This window comes from Oryza sativa, chromosome 10 (assembly GCF_034140825.1).
Source record: "Oryza sativa Japonica Group chromosome 10, ASM3414082v1".
NCBI lineage: Eukaryota > Viridiplantae > Streptophyta > Magnoliopsida > Poales > Poaceae > Oryza > Oryza sativa.
The window spans coordinates 3,552,697-3,569,090 of record NC_089044.1 but is presented as its reverse complement, the minus strand read 5'-3'; the positions used below and the strand labels follow the sequence as shown (position 1 = coordinate 3,569,090).

Genomic DNA, 16,394 nt, shown 5'->3' with positions numbered 1-16,394 from the left:
CAGAGTCATGAAAAACACGAATCGCATGCTTTAGTTGTATTCAGACCCCTGCACGTACTGTCAGTGGTGTAGCCCGGAAATTTTTGTTGGGTAGTCCTACTTCACGGATCATAAGTTCACATTAGATACTAAAATTTTTTAAACACCATAAATCCATATACAGATAAAAATTTAGTGAAAAGGTGATACAAAATTAGAAATATAGAAATTGGTGCATCTTTTATAAATAATTTCTGTTAGCTTTTTTATCGAGTTCACTTGTTACAACACTACAATGCTACATATTTGTCAACAGCATCGGATTTGTTCCAATTTCTTGAAGCAACTTTATCAAAAGTACTACTTCATTTGCCAAATAATTCTTACAAACTAAAATAAAATGGCAGCAAGTCAACAGTACATTCAGTGATTCACAAATCGCAGTTCATAGTTCAAATTCACCAATTAGCAGTATCACAAATCATAGTTCATAGCTCTAATTCACCAAATCACAGTTCATAGCAAGTCAACATCACATTCAGTCATCCACTAACCACTGATTCACAAATGGCGAGGGGGAGGGAGTGGCAATCAACCAGGACCAACCGGCCAGGGGCCTTGGGCTCCCGGCGCCGGCAGCCAGCGACGCCTTGGCAGTTTGTTGCCTAACTCACGGCCGGTGGCGGCGTGGTGCCTCGGCGTGACGGCACCTCCACCCTCCGCCTCTCCATGGACTGAGCAACCGGGAGGTCAAACGACGGCAGCGCGTGGCTCGGCGCCTTGGCGGGCAAAGAACGACAGGGAGAGGTGGGAGCTGTGGAGCCGATGTGAGGGCAAGGCGAACTGGCGAGGCCAGGAGAGGAGGAACGGCGGCGGCATGGGGCGGTCGCGAAGTAGCGCCGGTTGCAACGAAGTCCAAACCCTAGTCTTTCTGATTTCTCGTTTCCTTCTTGGGCCTTAGGCGGGCTGAAATTTTTTGGAGGGTGGGGGTCCCTGGGCCAAATTCGGGGGTAGTCCCGAGCCCACCAGGACTACCCCCTGGCTACGTCACTGCGTACTGTCGCATGAAACAGAAACTCTACTGCTTTCCGTTTGCAGCATCTTGATTCTTGAATATCCTGACATCTAAAATTTCAGGAACAATGTGGTAAAAAATATTTAATAAACTTAAATGGAGACGGTACACTTACATTGAAGGTGGGCGTTCATATTCTTTTTCATAGTGCATCACTCCAAATAATCTGAAGTCTCAAAAAAAATTTAAAAACAACTCTGAAGGAACTGATGAATTCAGTCTTGTAGCTGCTTGGTTTGTGCTTCACTTCAATAAAAGATTCTCCCAAAGACTTGATAACTTCTTGATATAACCCTTTCTCACAATAGAACTACAAGTTTCAAAAATATTGAACTCCTAAATAACCATGATTTTCAGGGACGCATATCACCTTGCCAATTAATTAGATGATCTTTCCTTCTAGGCACACCTCTCCAAACAAAAGCCTTTTTCCCTGAAAAAGCAATTGAATTTATTGCTTGATACACGATATATTCAACTAACCATACACAAACGGTTTCCCTTAGATTACATTAAACAAAAATGAGTTTTTCGAAGAATCAATTAAGCCTGGTCTTCAGTTGGGAACTGTCTAGTTTCAGGCCTCTGCTTATTTTCAGATTTTTGTACAGTCATTCATATTTGTAGGGATACCTGTATTTCAGTGACACAGAGGGACAAAAGGTTGCAATAATTTCAAAAGGCTCAGGATGAAGTGCTCTCTCTTAGGTCAATTAGTTGTACTGCTATGCATAAAAGCAGGCATTTTTCTTCGGAAGTTCTTGCAAGACTACATGACAGAAAAGCAGATGACACAAAAATTATACTGCTTTGCTATCATGAGGCTGACTAAAATCAAGCACATCTAAGAAATAACTATGGAAAAACACCCTTTGGATCTGAAAAAGGGAAATAGTTGTTCTCCGTCAAGAAAATTAGTAAAAACCAGGAGTCATCAAGTTAAGGGTGTTCTCAGCACAGTTAGTTTTAATCTTCTTTTCTCTTGTTATTTTACAATTCTCACAAGGTTTTCTGCAAGTACCTGCATCAGCTATTTACCAGAGCTACTATGGCTGAAAGAGCAACCAGACAAATTCAGAAGGAAGATATTTTTTTTGCTATAAGAGTAGCGCATAATTACTACCCTGAGTCCCTGACTTCATTTGTATGTTTCTCAATCCCGGCCAATCGATGAGTATAGGGTGGAAATATTGAAGTAAAGTCGTTGCCCATTTGGCCGGGATTTCAACCGAATCAAATGAGGCCTAAAAGTTCAGAATATGTTAAAATAGTCTGAATCCCAACTACTATATTCAGCTAACTCCTGGTGATTTGTGAACCTCCTCTCTGCTGTAACTGAAGCCTGACAATACTGTAGCTTATCTGATGATGGATATATATACACCAGCTGTAAATGTAGCCTGCAAATTCAGTCTGTAATGGTTTTCTTTAATGAACATGATGCTCCTTTACTTGGTAGGTGTACAGGCTAAATCTCAATCAAGTAAATAGTGAAAACAAACTTGCCACTAACCACTAACTGAATGTATTAGAGATGCTCCCGTTAGTAAAAATCAAACTTTTTCCGTATTTTGACAGACAAAAGGACCATAAATAACAAGTGAAGTTTATCAGACCTTTCCTCTTTGTATTATAGTATTATTTCAACCAAAACTCCTGTTGAAGGCTATGATTAGATTCAGAAGTTCAGAACTAGGAACACCCACTGACCCACATACTCACTGACTCGTATACTCAATTGGCACAACTCCAGCTTATTGACATCCTAGACTTATCTTGACTGAATACTTACATGAAGATAACATATTTTCATCTTCTTTTCCTGCTATTCAATAATCACAGTGATCTGCTAACAAGTATATGCTTTTCACAAACTACAAAACTAGTCCCTTTTCCTGAAGATTAACAAAAAAAACACTCAATTTTTAAGATAATGGGAATAAAACCCGGCCTCTACACAAACATGCATGGCTGTACACAGCCACAAAAAACAAGCATTCATGAAACATGATTCGACAAGCTGAAAATTTCATTGAACAAATTGAATAGGATTTCATAAACATGGTTACATTGACAACCAGAGAATAAAAATACATCGATTGCATCAATCAACATCATCAGTTCTAAGTTACAGATTGACTGACAGACTACAGTCTTGTCTGCCTTCTTCAGTCCCCCCAATGGCCCAATCTAACCAAACAGAGGCGCGAAGCCGGCGAAGTTTGCCTTCTTGGGCTCCTCGGCGAACCACCGGTGGTCCAGCGCCTCCGCTGCCGTCATCCTCTTCTCTGGGTCGAACGCCAGCAGCCCGGAGAGGACCTCGCGCGCCGCCGGCGAGAGCTCCGGCAGGACATCATAGAAGAGCTCGTTGAGCTGGTCGTCCAGGTTGGCGGACAGGTCGGCGAGCAGCTCCTTCTCCGTCATGTCGCCTCCGAACAGCGGCGCGCCGGTGAGGAGCTCGCCCATGATGCACCCCAACGCCCACATGTCGACGCCCGGGCCGTAGCAGTGGTTGCCGGCGAGCTGCTCCGGCGAGGTGTAGGGCAAGGTGCCAACCAAACACTCCTCGTATGGCTTCCCGGCGGGGTTGACGAACGTCGCTGAGCCGAAGTCGCAAACCTTGAGGTCGCCGAAGCTGTTGAGGATGTTCTCCGGCTTGATGTCCCGGTGGATGACGTGCGAGGCGTGCATCTTCTTGGCGGCGCCGATGAGCTGCCGCATCATGAAGCGGACTTGCTTCTCCGGCCGGGCCCTCGGTAGCTCGTCGCGGAGGCTGCCTTCGACGAACTCCATGACGAGGAAGACGTCCCCGGACTTGGGGTCGGCGACGACGTCCTTGATCTGGACGATGTTGGGGTGGCCGGTGCACGCGTGCTGGCAGGCGGCCTCGACCCTGACGGCGTCGAAGTCGCGGGCGCCGTGGGGGAGATGCTTGAGGGCGACCTTGTTGCCGGTGCGGCGGTGGCGCGCCATGATGACGACGCCGGAGGCGCCCTCGCCGACGACGTCGAGCTGCTCGTAGTCGTCCACGCTCGCCAGCGCGTACCTCCGCGGCCTCTTGGCGGCGGGAGTAGTGGATCCGGTGGCGGTCGGCTCGTCGTCCGGCGCCGCCGCGCGCTTGCGAGAAGCCGGTGGAGCAGGTGCAGGTGCGGGTGCAGGCGCCGCCATGATTGGGAATCGGAAGCAGAGGAGGAGGAGAGCGAATCAGCGAAGCGATGGATGGGGAAGAGAGAAGGAGATGGAGGCGTGGATTTATACGCATCGGACGGTCACGACGCCGACTCCGACTCGTACTCTTTCTTTTTTATTTTTTTGGATTCGGACTCCGACTCGCACTTGGTGAGTATTAAGGAGGCGTGAGCGTGACGTTTACGTTGGTCACGAGGGCGTTACGTGGCACAACAACACTCTGAAATCAATCCATTTTTGGCACGCGGACTCCGGTCCAACTCCGACTCGTATTCGCGAGAGCTCCCCGGCCATAAAGCTTCGAGGCCGGCCGTCCATGGCCATTGCCATCCGTCCATTGTCGCAAGCCCTTGGTGATGTTGTTCGTATTCTCATCTGTTGCTACAGCTAGCGATATATCAAAGCTCTTGCCTCTTGAACAATATATTCGTTAACATTGGGTATTTGGGTGCTGTCAGTTGATTTTTGAGCACTTAGTCGAGGCGTCTTGATACGGCGTGTTTTGCCACCAGAAATTTGTTAAATGATTTTTTAATAATCATTTTGGGAGGGTAATACATGCCGCTTTTTTAAGAGAAACATAGTACAAACACAATAGTTCATATACACACGCGTACACTTATCCATAGAAAACATATTCGAGAAACTGGACCAATGATATATCTTCAAATTAGTGAAGTCACCACAAACGCCTCGCTATTAATAGGTACGTCGCCTACTAAAAAATAATTAGCCGTAAATATGAAATCATGTCAAGTTTAGGTCTTAAACCTAGGTGCGTAAGTTCCACCAGTGGCGGATCCAAAAAATTTTATAGGCCTGGGCAAGTTTAACAACAAATATATAGTATACACAAGTCTATATAAATCCATAGATCATTTCAGTTGCTTTGCTATTTTACGCTAAGCCGTTAGTTAAGTATGTATACTATATATACTGCTGCTGCTTCAATTCATAAGGGTATTAGAAAGATGATTAGCAAGGTAATTATGTTTAATTTAATCCAGTAGGGTATGGTTGCATGCAGCCAGCGGAGCCCGGGCAGCTGCCCAGGGTCGCCGGGCCCTGGCTCCGCCGCTGAGTTCCACCATACGTAACTAACCAACCACACTCACTAATTGCAAATAACGTGAAGTCCCTCTTCCCTCCCCTTAACTCCTTTTTTCCATATATTATTTAAGATAAATGTAGTATATAAATAATTAATAAACTATTGTAACTTTTAAATTATATATACAATTTTTTTATTCGACCACAATTATATTCTTTACTATTAAATCGACCCATATTTACTATCTTTTTATTTATAAAAAATAATAAATATTATTTTCATCCACCATTTGCGTTATATCTGACAGAAAAAAAACACGAAAAACATAGTTTACAGTGTCATATATCACGTTATAATCATAAATAACTAAAATTAGCTCTAAGATGTTTAAAAATAAAGTGTACTAAATTATATTATTTACCATTAACTTAATCTATATTAACTATACTTTAATCTGTAAAATAAAATTATATTTTAGGTCATATTTTTATTCTTTGTCTGTAATCCAAACGGACATGAAAATTATAAAAAAATGACAGTATGGAGCATATATCACTATATTCTTTATCGGTTATAATAATATGTACCACTAAATTGGATTTACAATATCAACAAGAAACATGTCATATCTTTGCGCTTTACATGGCATTTGAGAATTATAACAAATCGTGAAAAAACAATTTAATGATATGGGTAATATCATCACATAAATATGCTTACTATGTAGGGTGCACTTTATTCGGCCCATATCAGTTCACAAATATGCACGACTGAATTAGATTTACAATATCAACAAGGAGCAAGTCACATATGGGGCCTTGCATGGCAATTGAGAATTATAACAAATCATGACAAAAATTAACAATATGGATTATATGATCATATAAATATACTTATCATGTGGATTCCAATCTATTCGGACTATACGGGGATAATCTAAAATGTCAATTCTATTTACCAAATCATGTATAAGTTTTACGTTTTGTAGACTACAGCATGAATAATAAGTAAAATAACAGATGGAGTACACGTCGTGTTTTCTCCCCTTGATTTCTATTAAATATGTATGGTGTGTGGGTATTTTGTATATACTAAGTTTGGTTAATTAGGGAACATAAACAATAATAAAGTTATATATGAGAATTCATTCATTAAAAATATATTTCATAACAAGAACTTACTTAACAAAAGTGTACTTTAGTCTATGGTGTTTAAATATTTATAAATTCTCTAAACATACTAATTATTTCCGCTCTTATTTCAAACTAAATTCATTTTCTCCACATATTATAAGAGATCATATTAGAAAAAAAGAGGAGGGAGAAGAAGTAAATAGAAGTCTGCCATTAAACAGATAAAATAAAGACATCTATAACATACAAGAAAATTTGTTGATTAAGCTTTATAAACTCCAAAAGTAAGATATGCTAATTTCTAAAAAAAAGACACACATGGTACACGTAATAGTTCCATATGAAGCAGCACTATTGTTACACGGTTTAAATAATTTTGGTTTAGAATTTATATGTTGAAATAATTAGAAGATAAAACATTATTCTTGCAAACCTGTGTTGAGCGTGACCTTGATGAATGAGCTGGTGACTGTGCAAATTTTAGTTAATTTTATGATTATAACGTGATATATGACACTATAACCTATGTTTTTCGTGTTGTTTTGTCTGTCAGATATAACTCAAAAGGTCAAATCGTGGATCAAAATAATATTTATTTTTTTAAATAAAAATATAGTAAATATGGATTGATTTAAAAATAATATAATTGTGAGACGTTCACAACAATCTCAAACAAACTATTGATAAAAACATGTTCAGAATAGAGTAAAAATATTTTAAGAAATACTCATCCACACATAAGTATTCATAATTAAAATTCAAGCAATATTAAATAAGGTGTCCCGCGCATGTGCACAGGCTACCTTTCTACTTTCATACTAAAATTTCATTAACCTTACTATAAACATTCATATATATATATATATATATATATATATATATATATATATATATATATATATATATATATATATATATATATATATATATATATATATATATATATGGTCAAACGGGCCTCCAGACCCAGCACATTATATTATATTATATACTAAATATATATTAAAATCCCTATAAACATTCTCAAACTACCACGTGATGTTCTACAAATGCTTTTAAGATGTCATGTGGCGCTCTAATAAGTTTCAAAGAAATTATAAAAATTTTGATAAAAAAGAAAAATAATCTAACCATTGATTATTCTTTAAATAGGTGGACCCGATAATTTTAACCATTAGATTTAAAAAAAATCGGGTACCCCCACCTCCACGGCTCCACCCCCACCGTATGTAACCACACACGTGCATACTCCTTCACCCTCCTACTCTCACCTGGGATCCCACTCTCCTCTCCTATTTAATTTCTAGCTAACTTTTCCTATTTTCTAGCTAACACAAAATATATAAAAAAATAACAATAGCTAAATGATCATGACTATCCTCAATTTATTTGATTTGCTGTGTTATTGATAATTAAATACATAATCCAAGATCCATATTGCCCATATTTACTATATAAAAGTTAGATAATTTGGTTGTTCTGACTACAAATATTTGAGCAAAATAGAACTTTGAAAACGATGAATAAATTCAAATATGTGTCTAAAGTCCAGGTTCAATCACCACCAAGAAGCTTGAAACCGTGATACATACTCTGAACTCGATAGAAGAAGAGCAACAAGACATTATTAGCCAGGTAGGCACCGACGGCAGTGGTAGAATTGACTTCCACGAGTTCTTGGGCCTAATATATAGGGGCCAATTCCCTACATGCCCATGTAAAGGTAGGCACCGACGGCAGCGGTAGAATTGACTTCCACGAGTTCTTGGGCCTAATATACAGGGGCCAATTCCCTACATGCCCACGAGTTCTGAAATTTGTTTGATCTCTTATATACCCCTGAGTTTTTATTCGGATATCTTATATACCCATTCCGTTAGTTGACCATTAATTTGACCGTTAGTAATTGTAGAAATTAATTTATTGTCCTTGGCATATTGTTAAAAGCTAGAAATATTTTATGTGTAAATTATTTGTGATGTGAAAATCAATAAGGAATAAATTACTAAATATTTGTTATGAATTTTTAAAAATAAAACATTATTTCATTAAAATAAAAAAGATTTATTGTAAAAAAAGTTCTGCATAAAATTTGAAAATTACTTTTCAACAAATATTTAGTGAAAAAAGATTCGTTGTGAAAAAACAAAGGGGGTGTAATTAGTTTATCACATATTAGAAAACAAATTAAAAATTTTTAAATAAATTTCAGATCAAATTTGATGAATTTCGTATATCTTCCCAAAAAATTAAACCTAAATAACATTTAGTTTTTGCTCTTAATTTTCTGGTGAAACTAATGTATGGATTTAATCATAATTTTTAAAAAATAAATAATAATAAGTTTTATTTTTTAAGTTGGGCATTAAATGATTATATTGCTTGTATTTTGTATAAGTTAATTTTTTCATATGAAAATTTATTGGGTAGGTACCACATATGTATAGGATGGGTAGTCATTTTAAAATATTTAACGGTCAACTAATGGTCAACTAACGGAGATGGGTATAGAGGAGATCAAAATGAAAACTCAGGGGTATATAAGGGATGATGTGAAATTCAGGGGTATTGAAGGGATTGAGTAAATTTTCAGGGGTATATAGGGAATTTTCTCAATATATAGCGTGCTACATGATTAGGTGAAGGACAATTACTAAGAGGAGGGGAAGAGGGAGATGTTCCGCGTCTTCGACAAGGACTAGAAAATGGCTTCATCTCTAACGCGAGCCCCGCCATGTTATGTCCAATGCATCAGGAGAGGCTCACTAATAAGGAGGTCGACGAGATGATCCATGAGACTGGTGGTGGCAGGTGGATCAATTACAAGGAGTTCGTAAGTAAATTCAGAAAAAAAAACAAAACAAGCAATTTGATTAAAATATACATTAAAAATAAAATAATCATTAAAACTATAAAAAAATACAACAATATTCCACATAGAATATAAAATATCAATAGTCCTTATAAAAGTACGAGTTATAAATAGCTAAAATTTGGAATAATAAAATAAGTATTAAAAGAGAAGTCTAAACACAACACGATATGAGATTAAGTACAACTTAAAATCCCTAAAAGGACAATTTAGAATAAAACAAAATTTTGATTTGAATACAAATTCGAAATTAGAATCAAATCACTAGATTCGAGATACATTAAATATTTATTAAAGAACTTTTCTATCTTTATTGATTCACATGCATAACGAATTGCATATATATAAAGCAATTAAAGAGAGCGATAGTAAGGTGGGAAAAAAATACATTTATTACAGTTTGTCGATATTTCTTTAGAAAAAAAAGATACAATGAATACTCAATTAATAATAGATAAAACCTCACTTTTATTTCAATTTATTTTGTTAGAACTATTTTTCAAAACAAACTAATACACATGCCCGCGCGAATGCGCGGGCTATCTTCCTTGTTATTTAAAAAGTTAACATCCTTTGACTGCATTTGAATAAATTTTACATATTCTCTCATTAACCACCTCTATATTAACACTTCATATTTAAGATGGTTTCTCTCATATATTGGCCACACAACACCTTGTTCATATCCTTGCCAGAGTGAGCACAATAAATTGGGTCGTTGTCAGTGAAGAACATAGGTGAGAACAAGTGCTAGAGCCATCAAGATGTATCCAATCCCCTGGTCGATCGCCTTGCCGTCCGGCCGGCCGGAGCTCCGACGTCGGCGAGCGTTCGCCGCGTGCATCTCCTCCGTCGCCGCCTCCCTACGCGCCGCCGGCGAGAGAACGGCGGCGAACATGAACAAGAAAAGCACCAAGGCATGCGCACCTGAAGATGCCATATGTATAGAGAAGATGATGATGATGCGAAGAGAAGAGTAAGAGTAAATGGATTTGGAGATGAGTAGTTTGCTGGCTACTTGGTAGTGTGGTTGATGGTTTGTGATCCTCAGGAGGGTTTATATTTATATACATTATGCAGAACAGAGAATAAGTAAGACAGCAGTTCATGATTAGTCAATTCAGATTCAGTCATGGCTGGCTCTCCTGCACGTACGTCTGTCTAATCGTTCTCTCTTTTTCTTTTTTTTTAAAAAAAGGATGATTGTTTGTTCATTTTTTTGTGATTGGAAAAGAAGTCAGAGTCATGAAAAACATGAATCGCATGCTTTAGTTTTATTCAGACTCCTGCACGTACTGTCGCATGAAACAGAAACAATCCAAATACACCAAATCCTAATTGCTTTCTTATAACATCATCGTGACACACACTACTGCTTTCCGCTTGCAGGATCTTGAATATCCTGACACCTAAAACTTCAGCAACAATATGGAACACAAATTCATCGCACAAATCTTTCTAATAAGATTCAGCTTGGAATAATAGATCATGACAGGTGACAGGTTTAGAACAAATTTTTTTTTGTTTCTTGGGGCTCATATCTGCATCTGGGTTGATGATGTACTGGTGATGTACTGGATCTTGTGGTAAAAAAAAAATTAAATGGAGACAGTACACTTACGTTGAAGGTGGACGTTCATATTCTTTTTAATAATGCATCACTCCAAATAATCTGAAGGAATTGATAATGTTCAGTCTTGTAGCTGCTTGGTTTGTGCTTCACTTCAAAAAAAGATTCTCCAAAAAACTTGATAACTTCTTGATATAACCCTTTCTCACAATAGAACTACAAGATTCAAGAATATTGAACTCCTAAATAACTATGTTCTTCAGGGACACATATCACCTTGCCAATTAATTAGATGATCTTTCCTTCTAGGCATACCTCTCCAAAAGAATAGCCTTTTTCCCTGAAAAAGCAATTGAATTATTGTCTGATATGATGTATTCCAATAATCATACATAAACGATTTCCCTTAGATTATATTGAAGAAAAATGAGATTTCAAAGAATCAATTAAGCCTGGGCTTCAGTTGGGAACTGTCCAGTTTCAGGCCTGTGCTAGTTTCCAGATTTTTGTACAGTCATTCATGTTTGTAGGAGGTTCATAATGGGAGAAATGCATTTTTTTGGAAGGATGTTTGGTGTGATAGGGTGCCTCTGAAGGTTCTTTTCCCTGACTTGTATGAGATTAGCTATGATCAGGGGGCCACTGTGAATGATCTGTATGAGGGGGGTGGTTGGAAGCTAGATTTTAGAAGAAATCTTAACCCTATGAAGGAGAGTGAGCTCAACAATTTGAAATCTCTGCTCAATGGGTGTCACCTGGATGGGGAGAAAGACCAACTAATCTGGCCACATAACAAGAAGAAGCTATTTTCTACTAAATCCATGTATTGAATTTTGACTTTTGGAGGGGTTAAGGATACTGATATGTGGGAGATTTGGAAGAGCAAATTACCTCTGAAAGTTAAACATTTTCTTTATTTAGTGGGTAGAGGGAGATTACCTTGTGCAGAACAACTGGTTAAAAGAAAATGGAAGGTGGTGATGAATTCTGTAAGATGTGTGGAAAAACTTAAACTACTAACCATATTCTGTTTAAATGTCCTTAACGTGGTTTACTTTAATTGGTGAGGTCTGTTGGGCTGTGTGGCTCGTTAGGAATGATTGGGTTTTTGAACATAATCTTGTCAAGTCCCCTTCGCAAGTGGTTTATAAATCGATGTCTTTTATACAGAAGTGGTGCGCATTGCTCAAGGAGGAAGACTGGGAGCTGCTGGGGAGATGGTGTGAGGCAATCAGGATGCAGCTGATTCAAGTCAGGCCCCAAGTGTTGCCAACGTCTCTGTAATTGAAGTAGCCTGCTTGTCTGCGGCTTAGTTCCTGTGTGGGTTTCTCTCATGTTTTGCCAAGAACAGCGATCGAAAAGCTGGTTGTACCAGGTGTTTGTTTTCGTTTTGTCAGTTTTTTTTTCAGTTTTGTATAAGACTCTGTTTTGCTTAGGCTTTCTTCTAAAGCCGGGATCAATATATTGATCTGTTCTAAAAAAAAATCATAAAATCATGTTTGTAGGGACACACCAACCTATTTTCAGTGGCACAGAGGGACAAACGGTTCCAACAATTTCAAAACACTCGGTTGCAACAATTTCAAAACACTCAAGATGAAGAGCACTCTCTTAGGACAATTAGTTGTACTGCTATGCATAAAAGCAGACCTTTTTCTTCAGAAGTTTTTTGCAAGACTACATGGCAGGAGTAGAAGACACAAAAAAATTACACTGCTTTACATGTTATGAGGGTGGCTAAAATAAAGCACATAAAAGAAACAACTATGGAAAACACCCTTGGATCTGAAAAAAGGAAAAAAGTTGTTCTTCGTCCAGAAAATTAGTAAAAACCAGGAGTCATCAAGTGAAGATTGTCGTCAGTACAGTTATTTTTGGCTGTCCAGGGTTAATTTTAGTCTTATTTTTTCCTTCTTTTTACAATTCTCACAAGTTTTTCTCCAAGTATTTGCTTCAATTATTTATTATCAGGGCTATTATGCCTGAAAGTGCAAGCACACAAATTCAAAAGGCAGATATTTTGTTTTACTACCAGACAAGGACATAATTACTACCCCAGATCCAGTTTACCCTGTGTCCCTGACTTCATGTGTATGTTCCTCAATCCGGGCCTATCGATGAGTATAGGGTGGAAATATTGAAGTAAAATCGTTGCTCATTTGCCCAGGATTTCAACCGAATCAAATGAGGCCTAAAAGTTCAGAATATGTTAAATAGTCTGAATCCCAACTACTATATTCAGCTAACTCCATGTGATTTGTGAACCTCCTCTCTGCTGTAACTGAGGCCTGAAAATACTGTAGCTTATCTGATGACGGATTATCTAAAAAAAAAATCTTATGACGGATATATATACACCAGCTGTAAATGTAGCCTGCGAATTCTGTCTGTAATGGTTTTCTTTAATGAACATGATGCTCTTTTACTTGGTAGGTGTACAGCTCAATCAAGTAAATAGTGAAAACAAACTTGCCACTAACCACTGACTGAATGTATTTATGCTCCCGTTCAGAGTAAAAATCATACTTTTTCCGTATTTTGACAGACAAAAAGGAAATAACAAGTGAAGTTTATCAGACCTTTCCTCTTTGTATTATAGTATTATTTCAACTAAAACTCCTGTTGAAGGCTATGATTAGATTCAGAAGTTCAGAACTAGGAACACCTACTGACCCACATACTCACTGACTCGCATACTCAATTGGCACAACTCCAGCTTATTGACAACTTATTGACACCAGCTTATTAGACTTTTGTTGACTGAATACTTACATGAAGGAAACATCTTTTCATGTTCTTTTCCTGCTGTTCAGTAATAATAACAATGATCTGCAACAAGTACAACAGACTCTGCAACAAGTCCCTTTTCCTGAAGATTAACAAAAGAAAACACTCATTTTTTTAGATAATGGGAATAAAACCCGGCCTCTACACAAACATGGCTGTACACAGTCACAACAAACAAGCACTCATGAAAATTAAGTCGACAAACTGAACATTTTATTGAACAAAGAAGGCCTTGAAATGCAATCAACAAATTGAATAGGATTTCATAAACATGGTTACATTGACAACAAAATTACATGGATTGCGTCAATCAACAATGACTGACGATGATGAATGATCAGGCCTAACACAAGACTTGAAATCAACATCATCAGTACTAAGTTACAGATTGACTGACAGACTACAGACATGTCTTCAGTCCTCCCAATCTAACCAAACAGAGGCGCGAAGCCGGCGAAGTTTGCTTTCTTGGGCTCCTCGGCGAACCACCGGTGCTCCAGCGCCTCCGCCGCCGTCATCCTCTTCTCTGGGTCGAACGCCAGCAGCCCGAACAGGACCTCGCGCGCCGCCGGCGAGAGCTCCGGCAGGACATCATAGAAGAGCTCGTTGAGCTGGTCGTCCAGGTTGGCGGACAGGTCGGCGAGCAGCTCCTTCTCCGTCATGTCGCCTCCGAACAGCGGCGCGCCGGTGAGCAGCTCGCCCATGATGCAGCCAAGCGGCCACATGTCGACGCCCGGGCCGTAGCAATGGTTGCCGGCGAGTTGCTCCGGCGAGGTGTAGGGCAAGGTGCCGACCAAACACTCCTCGTATGGCTTCCCGGTGGGGTTGACGAACGTCGCCGAGCCGAAGTCGCAAACCTTGAGGTCGCCAAAGCTGTTGAGGATGTTCTCCGGCTTGATGTCCCGGTGGATGACGTGCGAGGCGTGCATCTTCTTGGCGGCGCCGACGAGCTGCCGCATCATGAAGCGGACTTGCTTCTCCGGCCGGGCCCTCGGTAGCTCGTCCCGGAGGCTGCCTCCGACGAACTCCATGACGAGGAAGACGTCCCCGGACTTGGCGTCGGCGACGACGTCCTTGATCTGGACGATGTTGGGGTGGCCGGTGCACGCGTGCTGGCAGGCGGCCTTGTTGCCGGTGCGGCGGTGGCGCGCCATGATGACGACGCCGGAGGCGCCCTCGCTGACGACGTCGAGCTGCTCGTAGTCGTCGACGCTCGCCAGCGCGTACCTCCGCGGCCTCTTGGCGCCGGCCGCCGCGGCGGGAGTACTGGATCGGCTGGCGGTCGGTTCGTGGTCCGGCGCCGCGGCGCGCTTGCGAGATGCCGGTGGTGCAGGTGCGGGTGCAGGCGCCGCCATGATTCGGAATCGGAAGCAGAGGAGAGGAGATCGCGAAGTCGAGGAGGAGGAGAGCGAATCAGCGAAGCGATGAATGGGGGGGATCGGAAGAGAGGAGGATATGGAGGCGTGGTTTTATAAGCATCACATCGGACGGTCACGACGCCGACTCCGATTCGTACTTTTTTTTGATGAAAGCGAATAACCCACCGACTCGGACTCGTCGCGTTGCCGCGCCCACGCGGACTCCGATCCAACTCCGACTCGGATTCGCGAGAGCTCGCTGGCCATAAAGCTTCTAGGCCGGCCGCCCATGGCCATTGCCATCCGTCGTCCATTGTCGCAAGCCCTTCCATTTTCCCTCCTCTCTTGGCTCTTGCCGCTCTCGCCAAGACCTACTCGGCGCCTTTGCTTGCATGGCCGCTGCCGTCGCCATGGCGTGCAAGCGCCCAGCGCCCGACGGCGGCGACGCCTTCCTCGCCGCGGCGTCGCCGTGTTGCAAGAAGCCCCGGCCGCTGTTCACCAGTATCTTCAACTACGAGTATCTCCACAAGCTCGGGGCGGGCAGCTATGGCGTCGTGTACAAGGCTCGCGATCGCCGCACCGGCGAGACGGTCGCCGTCAAGTGGGTGCGCCCCCGGCGTGGCCTTGACCACGGCCAGCCGGCCAACCTCGCCGCGTTCGCCAGCGAGCGCGACTGCCTCGCCGCGTGCCGCGGATACCCGTCCGTCGTCCAGCTCAGGACGTCGCCTCCAACCCTTCCAACTGGGACGTGTTCATCGTCATGGAGTTCGTCGGCGCGAATAGCCTCCGCGACTTCATCGCCGGCTGCCCCTTCTCCGAGGGCGAGACGCGCGCGCTGATGCGGCGGCTCCTCGCCGGCGTCAGGGCGATGCACCGCGCCGGCATGGCGCACCGCGACATCAAGCCGGGCAACATCCTCGTCGGCCCGGGCTTCGCGCGATTTGCGACTTCGGGATGGCCACGACGGCGCCGCCGCCGTACGAGCCGTACATGGTCGGCACGCTCCACTACAACTCGCCGGAGCAGCTCACCGAGAGCGGGCTGAACGGCAAGTACGACGCCAAGGTCGTGGACATGTGGGCGGCGGGCTGCGTGATGGCCGAGCTCCTCACCGGCGGCAGAGCGTTCACGTCGGAGACGGCGAAGGAGCACCTCCTGGAGCTGGTGGAGCTGAGAGACTACGACATCGGGTCCAGGAACTCGCTGGCGTTCGGCGGCCTGCGGTGGCTGTCGCCGGCGGGGCGCGAGGTGCTCGCTGGGCTGCTGGCCTTCGACGGCGACAAGAGGATGACGGCAGAGGCGGCGCTGGAGCACCGGTGGTTCACGGAGGAGGCCGACTCCCCTGCCGTCCTCAGCTGTCTCGCCGCCATAGCTTCATGA

The 16,394-nt window shown here is 42.1% G+C and overlaps 4 protein-coding genes across 4 annotated transcripts; 2 read left to right on the top strand and 2 right to left on the bottom strand.

The window, feature by feature from the left end:
- Positions 1 to 3,065: 3,065 nt before the first annotated feature.
- Positions 3,066 to 4,317, bottom strand: LOC107278275 (putative cyclin-dependent kinase F-2). The gene has a single exon (XM_015758396.3). The coding sequence runs from the start codon at positions 4,220 to 4,222 to the stop codon at positions 3,245 to 3,247; it is 978 nt and encodes a 325-aa protein (XP_015613882.1). The 5' UTR covers positions 4,223 to 4,317; the 3' UTR covers positions 3,066 to 3,244.
- A 9,754-nt stretch (positions 4,318 to 14,071) lies between these two features.
- Positions 14,072 to 15,011, bottom strand: LOC107275517 (putative cyclin-dependent kinase F-2). The gene has a single exon (XM_015758524.2). The coding sequence runs from the start codon at positions 15,009 to 15,011 to the stop codon at positions 14,085 to 14,087; it is 927 nt and encodes a 308-aa protein (XP_015614010.1). The 3' UTR covers positions 14,072 to 14,084.
- Positions 15,012 to 15,424: 413 nt separating this feature from the next.
- LOC107279047 (uncharacterized) lies at positions 15,425 to 15,853 on the top strand. Its single transcript, XM_015758047.1, has one exon. The coding sequence runs from the start codon at positions 15,425 to 15,427 to the stop codon at positions 15,851 to 15,853; it is 429 nt and encodes a 142-aa protein (XP_015613533.1).
- A 115-nt stretch (positions 15,854 to 15,968) lies between these two features.
- On the top strand, positions 15,969 to 16,394 carry LOC107277644 (putative cyclin-dependent kinase F-2). Its single transcript, XM_015758046.1, has one exon. The coding sequence runs from the start codon at positions 15,969 to 15,971 to the stop codon at positions 16,392 to 16,394; it is 426 nt and encodes a 141-aa protein (XP_015613532.1).